The sequence below is a fragment of the Palaemon carinicauda genome, chromosome 41 (genome assembly GCF_036898095.1).
Source record: "Palaemon carinicauda isolate YSFRI2023 chromosome 41, ASM3689809v2, whole genome shotgun sequence".
Taxonomy (NCBI): domain Eukaryota; kingdom Metazoa; phylum Arthropoda; class Malacostraca; order Decapoda; family Palaemonidae; genus Palaemon; species Palaemon carinicauda.
In genome coordinates this window covers 31,116,699-31,139,194 of record NC_090765.1, presented here as the reverse complement: position 1 = coordinate 31,139,194, position 22,496 = coordinate 31,116,699, and the positions used below count along the sequence as shown (strand labels likewise).

At 39.3% G+C, this 22,496-nt stretch overlaps 1 protein-coding gene across 1 annotated transcript in view; it reads right to left on the bottom strand.

Moving 5' to 3' along the window:
• Positions 1–254: 254 nt before the first annotated feature.
• The window catches only part of LOC137632248 (tRNA (guanine(6)-N2)-methyltransferase THUMP3-like), a 72,555-nt gene continuing 50,313 nt past the window's right edge, over positions 255–22,496 (bottom strand). Inside the window, exons 7-9 of the mRNA XM_068364140.1 lie at positions 20,898–21,076; positions 16,488–16,814; positions 255–486 (exon numbers count right to left, since the gene is read on the bottom strand). Coding sequence (XP_068220241.1) covers positions 328–486; positions 16,488–16,814; positions 20,898–21,076 — 665 coding nt within the window. The 3' untranslated portion in view covers positions 255–327. The remainder of the gene's footprint in view (positions 487–16,487; positions 16,815–20,897; positions 21,077–22,496) is intronic.

Below are 22,496 nucleotides of genomic sequence, written 5' to 3'. Positions count from 1 at the left end.
TTTCCCCAAGTTTTGACAGATGATGTACAACATACTTTCGAATTTTTTTCTTACATTGTTTACAATTTAAAATGTATAAATTTAATGGAGAAAATAGTTGAATTATCTAGACTTGTGTATTATCAAATATGTTATTCTTTATGGGGGTATTTTAGGTTTTTCAAATGGTTAGTGTTAAAGGTTGATAACCAATACTTAACTTGAGGCATGACTGTACATTGAAAGAGGTAATTTTTAGGAATGAAAATCTTCAGTTTCAAAAGAAATTTAGTATTGCCTTTTTTTCAACATAAAAATCCTAACTGAACCCCTAAAACTTCCAGTACGTCAAGATTCTTCTTTCACTTCCATTTGTGAATGTTCAGTGTTCATTGCTTCAGGCAACAATGCAGTCCTCTGCAGCATGAATATCATTGCTGTTAATCCCCCTATGTTCACTGTGCGAGATGTCAAACTTTTCCATAATGTTGGCACTCTCTTGATATTCTGGAACAAAATAAAATAGTCTGTACAACAGGCAAGTCTTTTCAATCTGTAACAATAAAAGATATAAATTAAATACAACTTATAAAATAAAACTGATTAATTCTTTCCTATACAAACCTATCATTTATACTGAAAGCTTTTCTTTTAATACAAACTCTTCATATTAATAGCTTGAATTCATGAACATAAAAATTTGCAAACACCTTCTCTACTATGAAGAACTGGCTGGTTATGCAGCACTCAATGTGTACTTAAAGACCCCAGGTTCACTTTTGGTTTGAGATTCACTTTCTTGTACAGTTGGGAGGTGAATCACTGTTGCATAAGTAATTGGTTTGCATTGGATAAAAAAAAATAATGAAATACAACACCCATCAATAATTAAACATACCTTACTTCATTTCACGGACTTGTAAGTCACACCTCTTTAAAGTTTGTAGTGACTTTTGTATTACTTAATGTTTGATATTAAGGGCTGTGAAAACATGTCAGATGTTTTACGGATAGTATCAATATTAATTGTGTACTATTTTTTTTAGGCTATGGTAATTTTTCAGGTGTTGTATATCACATTCGTTTCTAACATTCAGATAAATCTTACCCATTTTAAGATGAATCTCAAATTCATTTTTCATTCTGGTAACTTATTTTGCAATAATGCTCTGTCAGTTTAATTCAACCTGAGAATCTCTGGTTTTATACACACAAATTCTTGTTGTTTAGGTAATATGGTTAGCCCTTTGTTGTAAGTATTCTGTCTGTAGCTTATTACCTGCATCAATTTTTAATTATTGATTCTAAAATATTAAGGCTGTGACTTAATTTTGTCCACAATTTCAATAAAATTCCCTAAATATCATTGTGTGTTTATGTTTACATGTAAAAATCATAACAGGTACATACCTACATCTTCAGTATCATGCATGTAGGAGTTGGCAATGTTATTTCTCTACAGACTAAGTCAGTATACATGGATTGATAATCCACAAACACTGTTTGCCCACAGGGAGTTTACAAACATTATGCCATTGATGTCTTTGTTGGATACACTAATTTGATTCTTTGGCTAAGATATGTCTTTGTTGGATACACTAATTTGATTCTTTGGCTATGATATGTCTTTGTTGGATACACTAATTTGATTCTTTGGCTATGATATGTCTTTGTTGGATACACTATTTTGATTCTTTGGCTATGATATGTCTTTGTTGGATACACTAATTTGATTCTTTGGCTATGATATGTCTTTGTTGGATACACTATTTTGATTCTTTGGCTATGATATGTCTTTGTTGGATACACTATTTTGATTCTTTGGCTATGATATGTCTTTGTTGGATACACTAATTTGATTCTTTGGCTATGATATGTCTTTGTTGGATACACTAATTTGATTCTTTGGCTAAGATATGTCTTTGCTGGATACACTAATTTGATTCTTTGGCTAAGATATGTCTTTGTTGGATACACTAATTTGATTCTTTGGCTAAGATATGTCTTTGTTGGATACACTAATTTGATTCTTTGGCTAAGATATGTCTTTGTTGGATACACTAATTTGATTCTTTGGCTAAGATATGTCTTTGTTGGATACACTAATTTGATTCTTTGGCTAAGATATGTCTTTGTTGGATACACTAATTTGATTCTTTGGCTAAGATATGTCTTTGTTGGATACACTAATTTGATTCTTTGGCTAAGATATGTCTTTGTTGGATACACTAATTTGATTCTTTGGCTAAGATATGTCTTTGTTGGATACACTAATTTGATTCTTTGGCTAAGATCTGAATTTCAGACAAGACTTATGTGCCGTTAATGCTTCAACATCCTGTCACGTGCTATTCAAGAGGGAAATTTAAGAATTTAACCCTTTGGGTCCATTAATACATACATTCTACAGCCATGGATCTTTACTCCTTTAAGTCCCATACGATGTACTTTAGGTCCAGCAATTTTCTGTCATTTTAGCCTTCCTTTATTATTAAGGCAGATAAAGTTTTAGCAAAATATGTAAAACTATAAATCAGCACACAGGAAATGTAATTGGCTATAAGATTTATTTTCTCAACAGTGATAAAATTTTTCTATTACTATGAGGAGTTTTAACTACGACATGTGAAACAAATTCTGAATTAAAAATAGTGTTACTCTTATGGCAAATGAATCCTTGGGTATTAAAAAATTTCAATGGAAAAATGTTATTTTCATTAGTAAAATAAATTTTTGAATATACTTACCCGGTGATCATATAGCTGTCAGCTCTGCTGCCCGACAGAAAAACCTACGGGCGGAATACGCCAGCGATCGCTATACAGGTGGGGGTGTACATCAACAGCGCCATCTGTCGAGCAGGTACTCAAGTACTCGATGTCAACACAGAACCAATTTTCTCCTCGGTCCACTGGGTCTCTATTGGGGAGGAAGGGTGGGTCCTTTAATTTATGATCACCGGGTAAGTATATTCAAAAATTTATTTTACTAATGAAAATAACATTTTTCAATATTAAACTTACCCGGTGATCATATAGCTGATTCACACTCAGGGGGGTGGGTAGAGACCAGCATATATGTTAACATTAAGAGCTAAGTATTCCGTATTTCATTTTAGTAGTTATTCAAAATAACAAACATAAAATTAATAAGTACCTGGTAAGGAAGTCGACTTGAACAATTACTCTGCCTTTTTAAGTACGTCTTCCTTACTGAGCCTCGCGATCCTCACAGGATGCTGAGCGACTCCTAGGAGCTGAAGTATGAAGGGTTGCAACCCATACTAAAGGACCTCATCAAAACCTCTAATCTAGGCGCTTCTCAAGAAAGAATTTGACCACCCGCCAAATCAACCAGGATGCGAAAGGCTTCTTAGCCTTCCGGACAACCCAAAAACAACAATAAAAAGCATTTCAAGAGAAAGATTAAAAAGGTTATGGGATTAGGGGAATGTAGTGGTTGAGCCCTCACCCACTACTGCACTCGCTGCTACGAATGGTCCCAGGGTGTAGCAGTTCTCGTAAAGAGACTGGACATCTTTAAGGTAAAATGATGCGAACACTGACTTGCTTCTCCAATAGGTTGCATCCATTACACTCTGCAGAGATCTGTTTTGTTTGAAGGCCACTGAAGTTGCGACAGCTCTAACTTCATGTGTCCTTACCTTCAGCAAAGCATGGTCCTCCTTATTCAGATGGGAATGAGCTTCTCGAATTAAAAGTCTGATATAATAAGAAACTGCATTCTTCGACATTGGTAAAGAAGGTTTCTTAATGGCGCACCATAAAGCTTCTGATTGTCCACGTAATGGCTTAGTCCGTTTCAAATAGTACTTAAGAGCTCTTACCGGGCATAGTACTCTTTCTTGTTCATTTCCAACCAAATTAGCAAGGCTTGGAATATCGAACGATTTGGGCCAAGGACGAGAAGGAAGTTCGTTTTTGGCTAAAAAACCAAGCTGTAAGGAACATGTAGCCGTTTCAGATGTAAATCCAATGTTCCTGCTGAAGGCGTGTATCTCACTGACTCTTTTAGCTGTTGCTAAGCAGACGAGGAAAAGAGTTTTCAAAGTGAGATCTTTTAAAGAGGCTGATTGAAGTGGTTCGAACCTTGCTGACATAAGGAACCTTAGTACCACGTCTAAGTTCCAACCTGGTGTGGCCAACCGACGCTCCTTCGAGGTCTCAAAAGACTTAAGGAGGTCCTGTAGATCTTTGTTGTTGGAAAGATCTAAGCCTCTGTGACGGAAGACTGCTGCCAACATGCTCCTATAACCCTTGATCGTGGGAGCTGAAAGGGATCTTTCCTTCCTTAGGTATAAAAGGAAGTCAGCTATCTGAGTTATAGAGGTACTGGTTGAGGAAACTGCATTCGCCTTGCACCAGCTTCGGAAGACTTCCCACTTCGACTGGTAGACTTTGAGAGTGGATGTCCTCCTAGCTCTAGCAATCGCTCTGGCTGCCTCCTTCGAAAAGCCTCTAGCTCTCGAGAGTCTTTCGATAGTCTGAAGGCAGTCAGACGAAGAGCGTGGAGGCTTGGGTGTACCTTCTTTACATGCGGCTGACGCAGAAGGTCCACTCTTAGAGGAAGTGTTCTGGGAACGTCTACTAGCCATTGCAGTACCTCGGTGAACCATTCTCTCGCGGGCCAGAGGGGAGCAACCAACGTCAACCTTGTCCCTTCGTGAGAGGCGAACTTCTGCAGTACTCTGTTGACAATCTTGAACGGGGGAAACGCATAAAGGTCTAGATGGGACCAATCCAGAAGAAAGGCATCTATGTGAACTGCTGCTGGGTCCGGAATCGGTGAACAATAAATTGGGAGCCTCTTGGTCATCGAGGTTGCGAACAGATCTATGGTGGGCTGGCCCCACAATGCCCATAGTCTGTTGCATAAATTCTTGTGAAGGGTCCACTCTGTTGGGATGATTTGACCCTTCCGGCTGAGGCGGTCTGCCATGACATTCATGTCGCCTTGAATGAACCTCGTTACTAGGGATATGTTTCGATCTCTTGACCAGGTGAGGAGGTCCCTTGCGATCTCGTACAACGTCATCGAATGAGTCCCTCCTTGCTTGGAGATGTACGCCATGGCTGTGGTGTTGTCGGAGTTCACCTCCACCACCTTGCCTAAAAGGAGGGACTTGAAGCTTCTCAAGGCCAGATGAACTGCCAGTAGCTCCTTGCAGTTGATGTGCAACTCGCTTTGAACCGCATTCCACGTGCCCGAGCATTCCCGACCGTCCAATGTCGCACCCCAGCCCGTGTCCGATGCGTCCGAGAAGAGAAGGTGGTCGGGGGTCTGAACAGCCAGTGGCAGACCCTCCCTGAGGAGAATGTTGTTCTTCCACCAAGTCAGTGACGACTTCATCTTCTCGGAAATAGGAACCGAGACCGCTTCTAGCGTCTTGTCCTTTCTCCAGTGAGCAGCTAAGTGAAATTGAAGGGGGCGGAGGTGGAGTCTCCCTAACGCGATGAACTGGTCCAGTGATGAAAGCGTCCCTATCAGACTCATCCACTGTCTGACTGAACATCGGTCCTTCGTCAGCATGGACTGGATGCATTCTTGGGCTTGACTGACTCTGGGGGCCGACGGAAAAGCCCGAAAAGCTTGACTCTGAATCTCCATTCCTACGTATACTATAGTTTGGGATGGGACGAGTTGGGACTTTTCTATATTGACCAGGAGACCCAATTCCTTGGTCAGATCTAGAGTCCACTGTAGATTCTCCAGACAGCGACGACTTGACGCAGCTCTTAAAAGCCAGTCGTCCAAATAGAGGGAGGCTCTGGTGTTTGCTAAATGCAGGAATTTGGCAATATTCCTCATCAGTTTGGTAAAAACTAGAGGTGCCGTGCTTAGGCCAAAGCACAGGGCTTGGAACTGTTATACAACCTTCCCGAAAACGAACCTTAGAAAAGGTTGGGAATCTGGGTGGATGGGGACGTGAAAGTAAGCGTCCTTTAGGTCTAACGAGACCATCCAGTCTTCCTTCCTGACCGATGCTAGAACCGACTTTGTCGTCTCCATGGTGAACGTCTGCTTTGTGACAAAGACATTCAGAGAACTGACGTCTAGCACCGGTCTCCACCCTCCTGTCTTCTTCGGCACTAAGAAGAGGCGGTTGTAGAAGCCCGGGGATTGATGGTCCCGGACTATGACTACCGCTCCCTTTTGTAGTAAGAGAGACACCTCTTGCTGTAAAGCTAGTCTCTTGTCCTCCTCTCTGTACCTGGGAGAGAGGTCGATGGGAGTTGTTGCTAGAGGGGGCTTGGCAAAGATTGGAATCTTGTACCCCTCCCTGAGTAACTTCACAGACTGTGCGTCTGCGCCCCTGTTCTCCCAGGCCTGCCAGTAGTTCTTGAGCCTGGCTCCCACTGCTGTCTGAAGAAGGTGGCAGTCAGACTCTGCCTCTAGAGGACTTGGAACCCTTCTTCTTGCTCCCACGTTGACTTCTGGCACGAGCACCTCCTCTGCTGGAGGCTCTGCCACGAAAGGGCGGAATGAACCTTGACGCTGGAGTGTCCATCCTGGGTCTAGGTACGGAGGGCAAAGGGGTGGCTTTGCGTGCGGATGACGCCACCAGGTCATGGGTGTCTTTCTGGATCAAGGAGGCAGCCATCTCCTTGATCAACTCTTCAGGGAAGAGACACTTCGAGAGTGGAGCAAACATAAGCTCCGACTTTTGACATGGGGTGACTCCAGCTGACAAGAAGGAGCAAAGGTGATCTCGCTTCTTGAGGACCCCAGACACGAAAGAAGCCGCAAGCTCACTAGAACCATCCCGTATGGCTTTGTCCATGCAGGACATGATGAGCATGGAAGTTTCCTTATCAGAAGGGGAGGTCTTCCTGCTCAACGCTCCCAAACACCAGTCCAAGAAGTTAAAGACTTCGAATGCGCAGAAAACTCCCTTCATAAGATGGTCCATATCCGAAGGAGTCCAGCAAATCTTGGAGCGTCTCATAGCCAGCCTGCGGGGAGAGTCTACCAGACTTGAGAAGTCGCCCTGGGCAGAGGCAGGAACTCCCAAGCCGAGAATTTCTCCCGTGGCATACCAGACGCTAGATCTGGAAGCAAGCTTGACCGGGGGAAACATGAAGGATGTCTTCCCAAGTTGCTTCTTGGACTGCAACCACTCTCCCAGTACCCTTAAAGCTCTCTTGGACGAGCGAGCGAGTACGAGCTTTGTAAAGGCAGGTGCTGCTGACTGCATGCCTAAAGCGAACTCAGAGGGAGGCGAGCGTGGTGCTGCAGACACAAACTGATCCGGATATAAATCCTTGAACAGCGCAAGCACTTTCCTAAAGTCTAAGGAGGGAGGCGTGGTCTTGGGTTCTTCGATGTCCGAGTGTTGGTCGTCAAGATGTGCAGCTTCGTCATCATCAGAGATACCATCGTCTGAATGTTGAGGAGGAAGAGGCAACGGAGTGGGCTGGACGGCTGAGTCCGGCAGCACGGGTGCATGCGTGGCTGCACTGGACCCAACATCATGCCACTGTTGGTCAGTCTGAGAACTGGCAACAACCAAAGCTGAGTGGGTGCGCAAAGCGTCTACTCCCGACTGAGCGGAGACCACCGTGGTTTGCGGAGGCTGATGCACCGCGTCAAAACACGGCAGCCTAACTCCACCCTCCTGTTGTTGTGGTAGCTCACGCACGGCAACGGAGGGTTCCGTGCGTCTGTGAACGTCAGCATGCGTCTGGCAGGGTCGACTGCGCATGGGTGGAGGAGCTCTCACAGCTGGAGTGTGGGAGCAGGCAGCCTCAGCGTCTGCTGGGCGCACAACCGTGGCAGGTTGTAGGCTAACGGGTGAGCGTCAACCTTCTCCGCACGAAACTCCTGCATAACAGCAGCTAACTGAGTCTGCATAGACTGCAGCAAAGACCACTTAGGGTCTACAAAAGCGGCAACAGACGGAGTTACTGTCCGTTGTGACTGAGGGTCTAAAACAGCGGGTGCGGCAACAGACGGAGTTACTGCCTGTTGCGGTACCAATTTGCCTCTCTTAGGAGGTGTGCAGTCGTCGGAGGACTGCAGCGAGTCCGAACTGACCCAGTGGCTACACCTGGGCCGTTGGACTAGCTCGGAAGGGACCTTACGTTTAAGAGGCCGTGAGACCTTGGTCCATCGTTTCTGTCGAGAAACCTCTTCCGCAGACGAGGAATGAACGGGCTCACTCGTCTTCTTGTGGTTGGACGATCTAGGTAAGATACGTCCGAAACCACGGAGGGTACGTCTGTCCGCTGATTAAAGCCTGTCGAACCCTTTGGTCGTACGACATTGCTTCTCCCCTGGGCTTGGGAGCTTGCAAGAGGTCCCGGACTGGGAGGACGACAGGCACGAACAGACGCACCCTCATGCGTAACACTGACACTTTTCACTGCACTGACACTCACTTCACTTCCCACTGCACTTTTACCTTTCAACTCTCTGACGTCAGCCATGAGTTGATTGCGGTCATTCGCCAATGACTCGACTCTCTCACCTAGAGCCTGGATGGCACGCATCATATCTGCCATTGAAGGTTGATGAGAGCTAGCCAGGGGGGTCGGGTGCAACCACTACAGGGGAAGGAATAGGTTGAGGGGCATGGGGAGAGGAAAAATCAATTGAGCGAGACGAACTCCTCCTGATCCTATCCTTCTCTAGCCTACGTGCATATTTCAGGAATTCTTGAAACCCGAATTCCGAAAGCCCAGCGCATTCCTCACATCGATCTTCCAATTGACAGGCTTTACCCCTACAATTGGAACAAACGGTGTGCGGATCGATAGAGGCCTTCGGAAGACGCCTTGAACAGTCCCTAGCGCTACATTTCCTGTACTTGGGGACTTGAGAAGGGTCAGACATCTTGAATTAGTCAAAGGGGGGAATTCAAAATCTATCCAAGTCGTCAACAAATAATCCAAAATCCAAAAAAGAATGCAAGGAAGTATTGAAGATAACTTCTGCACAGCGATAGCTAATAACCAGAAATGAATACTTCACCAAATAACGTGAAAATCAATCCAGAAAACAAGAGCGTATTCAGTAGGTCTTGCCGGTGACACGACAGAGAGAAAATTGGTTCTGTGTTGACATCGAGTACTTGAGTACCTGCTCGACAGATGGCGCTGTTGATGTACACCCCCACCTGTATAGCGATCGCTGGCGTATTCCGCCCGTAGGTTTTTCTGTCGGGCAGCAGAGCTGTCAGCTATATGATCACCGGGTAAGTTTAATATTGAAAATTTTATAATACCATATTCAGAATTTTCAGATAAGCATGTATGTAATTTAAGATAGTGTTACTCTTATGGCAGATGAAGCTATATTTACTCAAAAGAATCAAAAATAGTAAACATATAGAATCTTCAATAAATATGGAAACCTAAACTTACACCAATTTGATTTACATATTACCAGGTTCTTTAACAGATTTTCAAGGATTCTTTTCTGTTCCTTTCATTCAATAAATCAAGAAATTGCATTGTGTTTAAATCATTATTTGACCAGGAATAAATTATTCATATTTATTACTAACCTAAACTATTTATTGTAAAATTTCCTATCCGGCAACACGAAGTATCGTCTTATTTTACAAATGTCTGCTAGTAACGATATCTAACGTGCATGCATGCCCTTCAATATCACTAACATCACAAAACACTTATAAAACTTTGACTTAGATAATCCATGATGGTAAGAACTCCTCTCGTGGTGTGTTAATTCCTTCTCTCCCCCTGAGATACCGTAGGGTAACCAAGACCCTAGCAGTCACGTACGTGAGCCGGTACTAACTCGATTCCGAGTCAAATCACTCAAAGACGACTGAGGATCCACGCATGCGCGACCCGCATTCGTCAAAACCAAACTTTAACAACTCGTTAACGATTGCTTAGAGTCAAACAACTATTGAATGTACTTTACTCTTCAAAAAACTTCGACCAAAAGAATATTACAGTATATGACTACAGACAATTCAATACAACAATTATAATTTTCTACGCATCTCACACTGCATAATGTTCATAATATTTCCCTTACAAAATAAAAGATAACTGACTGCTTACTGGTCTTTATAAATACACTATCGTGATTCCATCTTAAGTCACGATAGAAGCCTTGCTAAGCAAGAAACTTGAGTGGAAAATGTTATAACACCCTTTCATCTCTTTTGGACAAGCGTCTCCTTTTGTTCATAGAAACCTTGTTTCAAGAGAAGCGGTTGATAGCCTGATTTTAATACATCTGAAGCTCTTTTTTACCATTAAATCCTCACTTTCATCTGCATTGACATTGCCAAGGTCCTCACTTCATGAAGCATTTCTCTCTCCTCTTCCTAGTCCTTCTACTAGAGCTAATAATGTTTTTCCGGCTAGCATGGGCACTTTCATTTTCCTTGTTAAGTTTATGTTCACTAGTAGCCCAAAGGTTAATTTCTTTTTAACCCCTCAAGGTTTACTGAACGTCCACTGCTTCCTCTGGCGGGAGCTAGTGTCAAGAATATTTAGTGAGTTTGGAAAAATTTTATTTTCTATATGAATTGCTTGCCTTTCCTGAACTCTTGCGACATATCTGAGCCAATACATTGAGCAAAAACTTTCATATCCTAAATAATGTAGTTTATTCTACGATGGTAAAGTGTACTGTACTATATAAAATCTATTAAAACTGAACTACCTCATCAAGTTTTAGAATCTAATTCCCTTTCAGATGAAAACTGTGTAGATTGATTAGATGGATTCTTAACTTCGTTGGAATTTCAGCTCCACATCTACATCATTAAGGAATTCCCTTCGCTTCATTTGGCAAAGAAGGAAGTTTCAGTTCAGGATACTTATAGAATCCTATGTACAGCACCTTCATTTTAACTGAATGTCTGGCACCCCTGATGACATAAGCACCTACAGCATTCCATATATGATTTGTTAATCTTTCCTTTTTACATATGAGGGTCGGAGTGGCTTTTGGGAACGTACCAAGCATTCTGTAAATCCTTAAAAAATGCCATGGTAACCTGCAAATTCACAACTTCCCTGCAACTAATACAGTTATGTACCTCAACACAGTTTGAGGCCCAAATTTGAACATGATCATAGTATCAAGCTTTTCTACATTCTCTGCCCATGGCCAGGTTTTGGTAGATATCATTGGTCACTTGTTTCATTTTAATAGTTCATGCCTCATTACAAATATCGGAGTGACTTCTAGGTAACACTTACAAGAAGAAACCAGGAAAAAGAGATAGAAACTGCTAAACATTATCTCTTCATACAGTCAATATTTCATGCTTTATTTGTTGATAAGGTCTTTTACATTAAAAGTCCTGATTGAAGACGATCCCGATATGCAGCAAAGCTCTACCATGCAGTGAGAAGTTTCATGAAATGTGACCAAACATCATACTTCCATGAGCTAATAAAAGGGGTAAAAAGCAGCAATCCCCTCTTCTGTCACTTGTTCAAAAGGATAGTGTTCATTGATTCTTCCTTTTTATTTCTACCTATACTAACATACACTACACAGTAGTTTATGGTACTCAAGCCTGATGTGTCCTTGTCATATAGCAGTACAGGCTTTAACTTACCTCAAACACACATTATCATAATGATTGTCAAACTGTACAGTATAGCACTACAGGCTTTCACTTATTTCAAACACACATCATCATGATATCTGTATTGACACATACTTGGACAAAGAGATGAATGATGCAGACCACCCACCTTTTCAAGTGTCTGATCTGTAAAGACAATTCGTGAAACTCACTTAATCTCTTTGCTGATACTAAGTTTGCTGGAAGACAATCTTGAGGGCAAGATTTGTCTCATAACCACCTCAAAGTCCTGAGAAAAAGGCACACATGTTAAACTCCAGTAGCCTGAGTTCCTTGGTCTACAAGATTGCTTGAGACCCTTCATAAGTAAGGAAAATTTCCATGAGAAGCATCTGGCTCAAGGTTGAGCAATACCCTTTAACAGCCAAAATTGAGAGCAGCTTCTCTTGGTGGAAGTAGATGAGGATGTCCACAATCTAGAAGAGCAATTGTGACCACTACATCTCCAATCACAGAAGGTGGGTCACTTTTTCTGGTAGACAACTGTAGAGAACTGTCCAAGATATTTTCTCCAGCAGTGAGGTACAAACAACACCATAGTCTGGTGGTATTACTGAAGGTGTGATGGACAAAAGAGTGAACCATAGTGATAACTCTCAAAAGACCTAATGATACACAACTGTATATCTTCTAAAGATAAAGTTCCCTGTCTGGTGAGTGAAGAAAGTAATATCCTTTCCTCCTAATAGCAATAACCTACAAAACTTTGCTTTGTCCTAGGTTGTAAACCTCGTAAAACTAGTAGTCCCCTACAGTGAGTGACCTGGCCAATCCATGATACTGCTTGGGAAGTGACCATGGCAGTAGCCTCTATGAGCATTGCACCTATATTAGAAAAATGAACCTTCTACAATGATTCAATCCAAGGGGAACCATGCTGTCAGAATACAGACTAAATGGTTAAACAAACTCCTCTGGGACAAAACTTTCTCAACTAAATGAGAGGGGGCAGCAATGACTTTATAGATTGGCTAAACTAAAGTCAGTTTTCAGGCCCAGAGTTCTGAAATTCCACCTGACCAAAGAACCCTCTAGGCAGCTCAGGCCACCTGTACGTATTAGTAAGACTTCTTTGTACCCTCAAGAGGATTGGAGTTCTTCTCAATGTGCAAACCCAACCCTGACAGGGCCACTGTGTTTGTCTCACCTAGGTCATTGTACTGAATAAGGACCTCAATAATCTCCGGACCTTACCACTCTATTTTGTTATTTTCCTCCTCATGAGCTGTTTTATCCCTGACCAAATTAAAACTCTGGAAACCATTCTGAAGATTGTTCCCATCCCCTGATATAAAACCGAAAACTGGATGAGGGAGCAAACACCGACAGGTACAATATTGATCTGTGACTGTTGTCTAATACTTTGCATCAATGCTCTAAGCAGAAATAAAAGCTGTACCAAGTATACTTTCCTCTGAAGAATGAGTAAAACAGGACTGAACCTGCTCTCCTGCTCTCCTTTCCAAAGACTTGGGGAGGAGCCATAAGGTCCTGTCAGCCTCACCTTTCATGTGTCCAAAGACTCACAAGATGATGAGATGATGTAGAAAGGTTAGCTGTTATCCTTTTCCAAAACTAGAAGTGACAGTGAACACTTATAAACTCCCTTCACCAGGCCTACAGTGGTATTACTCAGATATTGGAAGCAACAAGGACTGACAATTATTGCAGCATTGGACCTATACTCTGTTAGATCAACCTACCACAAGTAACCAGTAACCAAAGTAAGTACCATCATCTATTTTTACAGGAGAATGGTAGTCTCTAGATGACAGGAGGAACTTCTTGCACGAGGCCATCTTTGCCTTCCCAAACAAACCATTTTTCACTACCACAGAAGAAATGAGGTCTGAAGAGTCAATTATGAGGATGCTCCCTTGAATAGGGTAGCCACAAATATCACTAAATACAAGGGGATCACTTACTTATTGATGGCACTGGCACTAACAGATGATGTTCCTGACAAATGTCATTATTAGCAGCAAACAGATCAGATACTGGTATATGTCATAGCCACAAAGGTCTGAATCCCTCACTGAGGAAGATATTCACACTCGCATCTGAACAACCAAATGCCATGCGCTGAATCAAAGTTAAACTCATCCTTCTCCTTATGCTTATTTGCTCAAGGAGCAATTGCTGGATTGAGTAAGGGATGGGTGGGATGGTTGGAAGAAAAAACAGAATGGTTCTTCAGCAGTGAATGAATTATTCCCCCATGAAGATGATGATTAACAGCTTTCAGTATACTTTTTCTTTCTGCCAAACCTTCCCATTATACAGGAGACTACACTGTACTGTACAATCTTCACAAAGGGAAACTTATTGACATGAATGGCCTCTATTAAAGGCAAACACCTTACCTTCTTTACTAGGACAATTTTGCATTTGCAAGGCCTACAGTATTCCATTGTGAAGTCTGAGAGGTAAATACAAAAAGTAAAAAAAAAAAACTGCAAGCATAGAGATAAATAACTGCAGGACACATCCTCACTCGATGCAGCCAAAACAAAGTGGCTTAACTACGACAGGAGGGTGAGTGGTTCTCCCCCTCAACCCCTGTTGCTATCCAACTACTTTTTTGACACTCCAGCTTATGCTAGACAATCCTACAAATCAAAAGAACAAAAAGTTGATATTCACTTTGGAACGAATTGTTTTTTATGGTTATAATCCCTAAATAAAAATAAAATATATACATATATATATATACTGTATATATATATAAATCTACCATAACCATATTGAGAAAATTATGAAATATTCTAAACAGCAATTGTAAATTAACACTGAAAAAAAATTAAAATTCTATAAATATGCCTTACATAAACCCTCCCAAGTTTTACACTGTCTACATTGTAACATGTTGATAACTAATGTCCCCTTTAATATAATTCTGTCACTTAGGTAGTAGGTTGGCCAGGGCAACAGCCACCAATTGAGATACTACCGCTAGAGAGTTATGGGGACCTTTGACTGGCCGGACAGTAATACATTGGATCCTTCTCTCACGTTACGATTCATTTTTCCTTTTGACTACACATGCATTGAATAGTCTGCCCTATTCTTTACATGATGGGAGATGAGAATGAGAGAGAGATTACAAGAGAGGAAGTGAGAAGAGCACTAGATGAAACAAGAGTAGGAAAAGCACATGGTATGGATGGTGTAAGAGCCGAGATTAGGCAGATACGCAGATATGCAAGAAATATTTAGCAAAAGGCAAAGAGGTGTATGTAGCATTTATGTATCGAGAGAAAACATATGATATAGTTGATAGTGGGGGTGAGACAGGGATGTGTGATGTCACCATGATTGTTCAACTTGTTTGTTGATAGAGTGGAACGAGGTGAATGCTTGGTCGAGGATTGAAACTGATAGACGAGAGTGATCTTGAATGGGAGGTAAACCAGTTGTATGCGGATGATACTGTACTGTACTGGTTACAGACTCGCAAGAGAAGCTTGGTCGATTAGTGACAGAGTTTGAAAGGGTATATGAGAGAAGGAAGTTGAGAGCCAATAAGGTTATGAGATGCACGAAAAGGGAGGGTGGTGCAAGGTTGAATGTCATGTTGAATGGAGTTACTTGAGGAAGTAGATCTGCTTAAGTATGTGGGGTCTGTTGTTGCAGCAAATTGTGAAGTGGAAGCAGATGTACGTCAGAGTGAATGAAGGATGCAAAGTGTTGAGGGCAGTGAAGGAAGTGGTAAAGAATAGCGGGTTTATGCATGAATGTAAAGAGAGTTCTGTATGAGAAAGTGATTGTACCAACTATGGTGTATTGGATCGGAATTATGGGTAATGAAAGTGACAAAGAGACAGATATTGAATGTGTTTGAGATGAAGTGTCTGAGGAGTATGGCTAGTGTATCTCAATTAGATAGGGTTAGGAACAAAGTAGTGAGGGTGAGAATGGGTGTATGAAATGATTTAGCAGCTAGAGTGGAAATGAATGTGTTGAGGTGGTTTGGCCCTATTGAGAGAATGGAAAGTGGCTGTCTGCTAAAGAAGGTGATGAATGCAAGAGTTGATGGGAGAAGTACAAGAGGAAAGCCAATGTTTGGGTGGATGGATGGAGTGAAGAAAACTCTGGGTGATAGGAGGATAGATGTGAGGCAAGAGAGCATGCTACAAATAGGAATGAATGGCAAGCGATTGCAACGCAATTCTGGTAGGCCCTGCTGCTTCCTCCGGCACCTTGGTGACCGCGGAGGTAGCAGCAGTAGGGGAATCAGCGTATGAAACTTTCTCTCTGGGGGATAACGGGGGGAGGGTGGGCTATGACACCCTAGCAGTGCCAGCCAAACTCAGCTGAATCCCTTGTCAGGGATGGGATGAGCGGAGAGAAGAAAGGTCCCCTTTTGTTCATTTGTTTGATGTCGGCTACCCCCAAAATTGGGAAAAGTGCCTTGGTAAATAGATTTACAGTATTATATTCTTAAAAGTTGCATAAGCATATGATTATTTTCATTGTGTTATTATTTTGATAATTACTCCCCTGTAATATTCAATAACAAGAAGAAATGAAAATGGATTTCTGTTAATTTACAGTACACCAAAAATCATGGAAACCTATGTGCAATGAATGTTGATAATCTACCAAATATTCACTACTATACCTTTTATTTGTTATCAAATGCTCTAATTTTGTAATCATACTGTTTATTATTGGCTAAAATAAAATTTCATATCCTTGATTACTTAGTTTTAAGCTACACGAAGCTATTCAGGACACAGACCTTGTGAAAACAAAAATGATACTCAAAGTATGATAAATGATCATTCAGAATTTATCTTTGTAGGTGCTTACTCTTACTTTACTCTCTTCTCTGAATAACAAGCAAAAATCTTAAAATACAAATTGAAAAATATTTACCAATATTTATACAAAACTTAAAAATTACCTTTATCATGCTGTTGCGATCTTGTGTAAGTAAAACGGCTCGACCAGTCTCAGGTTTAGTGACTCTGGCCATTTCCAAGAGAGCTCTGTAGTATAACACACGATTATCAACCTTATTGCCCAATCTTTTGCCAAATGGTAAATCAGAGACTACGACATCCACCGAGTTGTTCCTGAGGGGCAGCCGTGTGGCATCCCACCTTGCTACGTCTATGGGCATGGATTTGCCCTTTTTCAATAAGTTGTTGATATTTTCTCGGCTACGTTTTGCTGCTTGCTCAAAATTATCTCCTCCCAAATGGAAAGCTTTACAGTATGTTAACGAACCCTGGAATTATAAGATATAAAATTAAGAGTATATTTTCCCTACGTACAGCATTTTTCATGGTTACTGTATGATATTTTTGTAACCAATTCCAATTTTCTAAAGATAAGACACCTCAAAAATATATTTTAGTCCACTATATTAATTTTGGTACAATACACTATGACAGTTTTAGGCAGAAAACATTATTCTAATCCTTATTGAAATGGTTCCATTTGAAAATAATTTAGTTTACAATTGCATGATCCAGAAAATTAAACTACTATATTAGCCAACTAATAAAGTTTTACAATAAATCAGTCTAAACCTGAAGGGGCTAATCTAATTTCCAACTGATGACATTCTAACACTAAATTATGTAATAACTAAATTTTTTCTAGTTATTTTTAACTTGTAATTTAATCTTAAATTATGTAGCCTCCCATTTTTTTTTTATTTACTAGTGAAATAATTATAGTGGTATCTTGGTAATCGTCATTAATTTGTTCAAGAGTATGTTGAGTGGAAAAAATTTCTGCACAAGGAATATAATAGAAATTGAATTGATATTTTCCCGACTTGTCAAGACTCTTGTATTGCATAGGGTAATATAAAGGAAGTTGTATTATATATATAAATGCAAATGTTTAAATATTTACTCATAAAGGTACTTATTAAAGAAACAATAAATTAGATAAACTAATTGAAATTCAACTTTATTTTACTGGTAATAGGAGAGTTGATAGCTCATGAATGACACTTCTTAAATTATCAAATCATCAATGGCTAGCTTCAAACTCTTCACTACTATTGGTTTTCAACAGATGATAACCTCATGAATATTTTGTAATACCCAGTACTTATCTCTTTTTCGGTTATATTTTGATTATAGTTAATTTCCTTGTTGGTTTGCTTATATAATATGGGTGACTTATACATACTGTACTGTAGTAAAAATCTATTGAAAAAACTCAGTTTAAAGTTATTTTAACAGGATGGGTACTAGATAAGAGCTACAGTAAGACTGAGATGATTGGCTATGATTACAGCAAGATTAGGCATAGACATGGTGCCTTTCAGCTCATACAAGTTCTAGCAAGTGTGCGAAATATGAAATTAAACTACTAACTCCCGAACTATTTTTTCTTTGCAATATTCCTTGAGAACTAAATCTGAAGCAGTCAAATACAGTACTGAGGTATGACTGTACAGCACTAAGATATTCAACATGACACTATAACTGTATCCAACAGATCAAGAAATTCTAATTTACAGCAACCAATAAAGAAAGATATAGCAAGGTCTATTATCACTGTGATCCCTGAAATCTCAAAGGATTAATTTTCTTCAGAAACATATATTGTTAAATGCATCAAACTTATTTGATGGACATAAGAATATAGATATCAATTACCAAAATTAAAACAATCTTCCAAGTCTTTTGGATACAGGTTAGGTAAATGTGAGCTTATATCTATCTATCAAGGCACTTTCCCTAATTTTAGGGGGTAGCCGACGACGACGGCAACAAAAAAAGAAAAAAAAAAAACTACTACTACTGGTAAGGTGCCACAACCCAACCTGCCCTGTTAACCACCACAATTAAAGCTTAGTATGCTAAATCTCCTACTGCTGCTATCTCAGCGGTCACCAAGGCGACCAGAAGAAGCAGCAGGGACTATCGGAACTGCATCACAATCGCACACCATTCATTCCTATTTCTAGCAGGCTTTTTCGCCTCTCTCAAATTTGCTCCTATCACTTAGAACTTTCTTTCCTCTATCAATCCACCGAAACCTTGACCTTCCTCTTGTACTTTCTTCATCAACTCTTGCATTCATATACCAACTAAAAATGGGGAAACATTACTTGAAATTTAAAATATCTTAGGTGACTTCCGGACAATGATATTTTACTTCAGTGAAAGGTGAGTTTCAGTTTACTTCAATATATGATGAAACAATTGTTATTACAAACGAATATAAGAAGAGATCCAACAGTCCAGAGAGGAGTGCATCTGTAACTGTTGCGACTAAAGTTGCTATTCTGTGGCAGGCTGGTAGGCAAGGCATTCCCTTCACACCGCCTGATGTTAATCAACCAGCTTGTTCATGATTCGATGGCTGTTCTAGCACCACTAAAGACATGTCTCTATCTTAAATGACGAAAGGTTTTTAGAGTATATGTATTAGAACAAAGATAAAAGTAAAGGATAAATTTTTACTTTCTGCATTTCCAATTTTGCTATAATAGTGTACTGTGCAATGATATACAGTATAAACAGTATTAAGCTTTTAAACCTCAACAGTGTAGACTAACCTAAAAACATACCATTAAGGTTATAATTCTTACGTATGAGAAGTGTAAAAGGGAAAAATTGTTAAACCACACTTTTAAAAGATTACATTATTACTTTTATATGAATAAATATTCAATTTGATAATCTAGAGATGCTTTAAACAAACCTAGGTTTTAAAACAAATTTTTCTTCCACAATTTCATCTGGGATATTGCAGTCTTGTTAAGTTCACAAACAATTTGGCCTTGAAATCTGCTGCCTAAACCTAGACCAGAAATACGACTCAGTCACATTAAAAGAATGTTATTTTAAACTCACACTACTTTTTGTTTGTTTCACAATCAATTATTTTCATTTTAAAACCATTTGAAAGAGAACTTTATGCCCTAAAAGTTGTACTTTGAAAATTTTCTTGGAATGAAGGAAGCTCTGGGTGATAGGAGGATAGATGTGAGAGAGGTAACAGTGTGTGCTAGAAATAGGAATGAAAAATGGCGAACGATTGTGACGCAGTTCCGGTGAGCTCTGTTACTTCCTCCGGTGCCTTGGAAGACCACGGAGGTAGGAACAGTAGGGGATTCAGCATTATGAAGCTTCATCTGTGGTGGATAACGTGGGAGGTTGGGCTGTGGCACCCTAGCAGTACCAGGCGAACTCGGTTGAGTCCCTTGTCAGGCTGGGAGGAACGTAGAGAGGAGATATCCCCTTTCCTGTTTCATTTGTTTGATGTCTGCTAACCCACAAAATTGGGGGAAGTGCCTTGGTATATGTATGTATGTATGTATTTTAGTAATATACAAAGTCACTTTCAATAGTTACTATTTTTCAAATGGAAATTTTTTGTCTTTGATAAAACTTAATATACAGATTGTAGGCATGAAAATTCTTTATCTTTTCATGTTTGAAAGGCAAAAATAGGTCAATACTAAAAAAAGTAATAGCAATTTTTCTCCAGATTTCATGCTTTGAGAAATAAGACTTCAAAATGCTTTTTGTAGATTGATGTTTTGAAGAATAAGACTTTAAAATGCTTTTTGTAGATTGATTGAATAGAATTTGGTATGTATAAATATGGGCTTTTAACAGCAATTTTCCTCATCACTAGGGTCATAGGAACATAATCATCATACTTCATGGTTATTTACTAAGCTGTGGTGAACTTGCCTAAAATCAAGAAATATATTGGCTACATGTACCAAATGCACACACTAGCAAGATGTGTTCATCATGATATATCCACATCTACATATTTTTCAGAGGAAAATTTTATGCTTTTGGCATACAATATTTAGTTAACATCTCTGACACTTATGCATCGTTCAGGATAAATATAAAATATAAATTACAAATGTATAAAAAAGCAGACAAAGAAATATGATGAACAAAGCTTAGAAAATTTCAGCAAATGCTTATTTACAATACTATAAGGAAACTGATAATGTCTTCAAAAGGAAATCATACAAAATGGTGGTGTTACTATCTATGAATTGAAAATAAATATCTTTCCTTGTAATTTTTAAATAAAATGTAAATAAATAAGTACCCTGGTCAGAAAAGAATTGCGTAAAGGACTGGACTTGCTTTCGTAAATATATAAAAAGGACTTTTTAGCAATAAAACAAATTGTTTTCATTACAAAACTATTTAAAACATATATGGACATTCTCCTAGCCATAAATGCAAGAATCTGCATTTCAAAATTCCAAGCAGACGTCAAGAGTCGCACCCCTTAAAAGGATTACAGGTTGTTCTTTATATCAACACACAAAAGGTTAATGGATCAAAACATAATTGAATATCTCTCTTACCTCCATGGGTATTGTCGCTCCACCACACATTGGGTCTAGAACAACTTCACCAGGTTTTGGAGCTGCAAGGCGTATCATATTGTAGCAGGTTGTTGCACGCAAGTTAGTGGGGCCAAAATTACTAAGATTACGTCTAAACATTGGTTCTTTGGTAAGACACACCCCAACATACACAAATTCTGTAAAAAGATATAAAAATATTCAGAATTATTGTAAATGATATATGGGCATCAAGATATAAATGGGAGTTTAACATATCAAATATACAATAACATCATTAAATATTTTACTTAATTATGATATACTACTAGTAAAGTAATAGACTTTATTCCGACCCTTTTCACATTAAGCATAACACATTAAAGTATTACAAAATTCCTAAATTTTTGGTTGCAAATTACCATAAGCATTGTAGGATTACATATTACTTGATTGCCACTTATAAATCCTGCAGGAGTACCAACAATATTCAATACTCTTAATGCATTTCTTATTTTCAAAATGGCAGGCACCACAGGAACTATTTTCCCTCAATCAACAGAGTAGAGGAAAGAGGCTGAATGTTTAGGATATTGAAGTATATAAGCAAAAATTTAAATAGTTAACAAGATTACAAAAAAACATGAAAGCAAAAATAAAGTTGGAAAGTAAGAGTGATCCTAAACAATCTTGTAAATGAAAAGAATGAGTTTGAAATGAAAGATGAAAAGGAACCAACAGAGAATAATACATTAAAATTAAAAAGCCAATATACTGTAGTTATCTTTCTAAAAGATATTACCAATATAAAAGCCAAGGATAAATGTTTCGGATGTTATTGGGTACTTGAAAATCTGAGATTACACAGATTACATAAATATTTTGTTAAAAGAAGCTGGGCAATTCATCAATAAAGAGCTGACCAGAACATGGGTTAAAATGTAAAATTACCTTCAGAAATTTTGGTACAACTCCATTATATAGCAGAAAATATATGTGTTTAGCAAAACAAAAAGCTGTTTACAATACTGCTTGTGACAAGATCTCTAAGGTAGTGAATACGAGGCAATAAGCACATTTGTAAACTATCAGTGTGATTGTAACAAAGAATCATCATCACTCTACGGATAACGATACCATAACCCCCAAGTATTAGGAATAACAGTGGTGGAAATTTCCTTTTACAAATGATGCAAAGAATATAACTGCAATGATACTATGCTTTGTTAATGAGAGATACTCCTTCCTTAACTAGACTACATAGTTGGATAACAATACCTGAAAGATTCAGCAGGTCAATATGACATAAACCTGATTACTCATACATTACTGTATTCATTTGCAAATTGTATTTTCTGGTCTGTATCATATGTAATCTAAGATTTTTGTAACCACCTTAATGTACTATAATCACAGTCTGAGTTTCCTTTTGATTTAGTTTAAGAGAATTATTACGTATACAGTACTGTATTGAAATAAACTCGCTACTTATGAACATCATCATCTCCTCCTACGCCTATTGACACAAAGGATCTCAATTAAATTTCGCCAGTTGTCTCTATCTTGACCTTTAATTCAATACTTCTCCATTCATCATCTACGACTTCATGCTTCATTGTC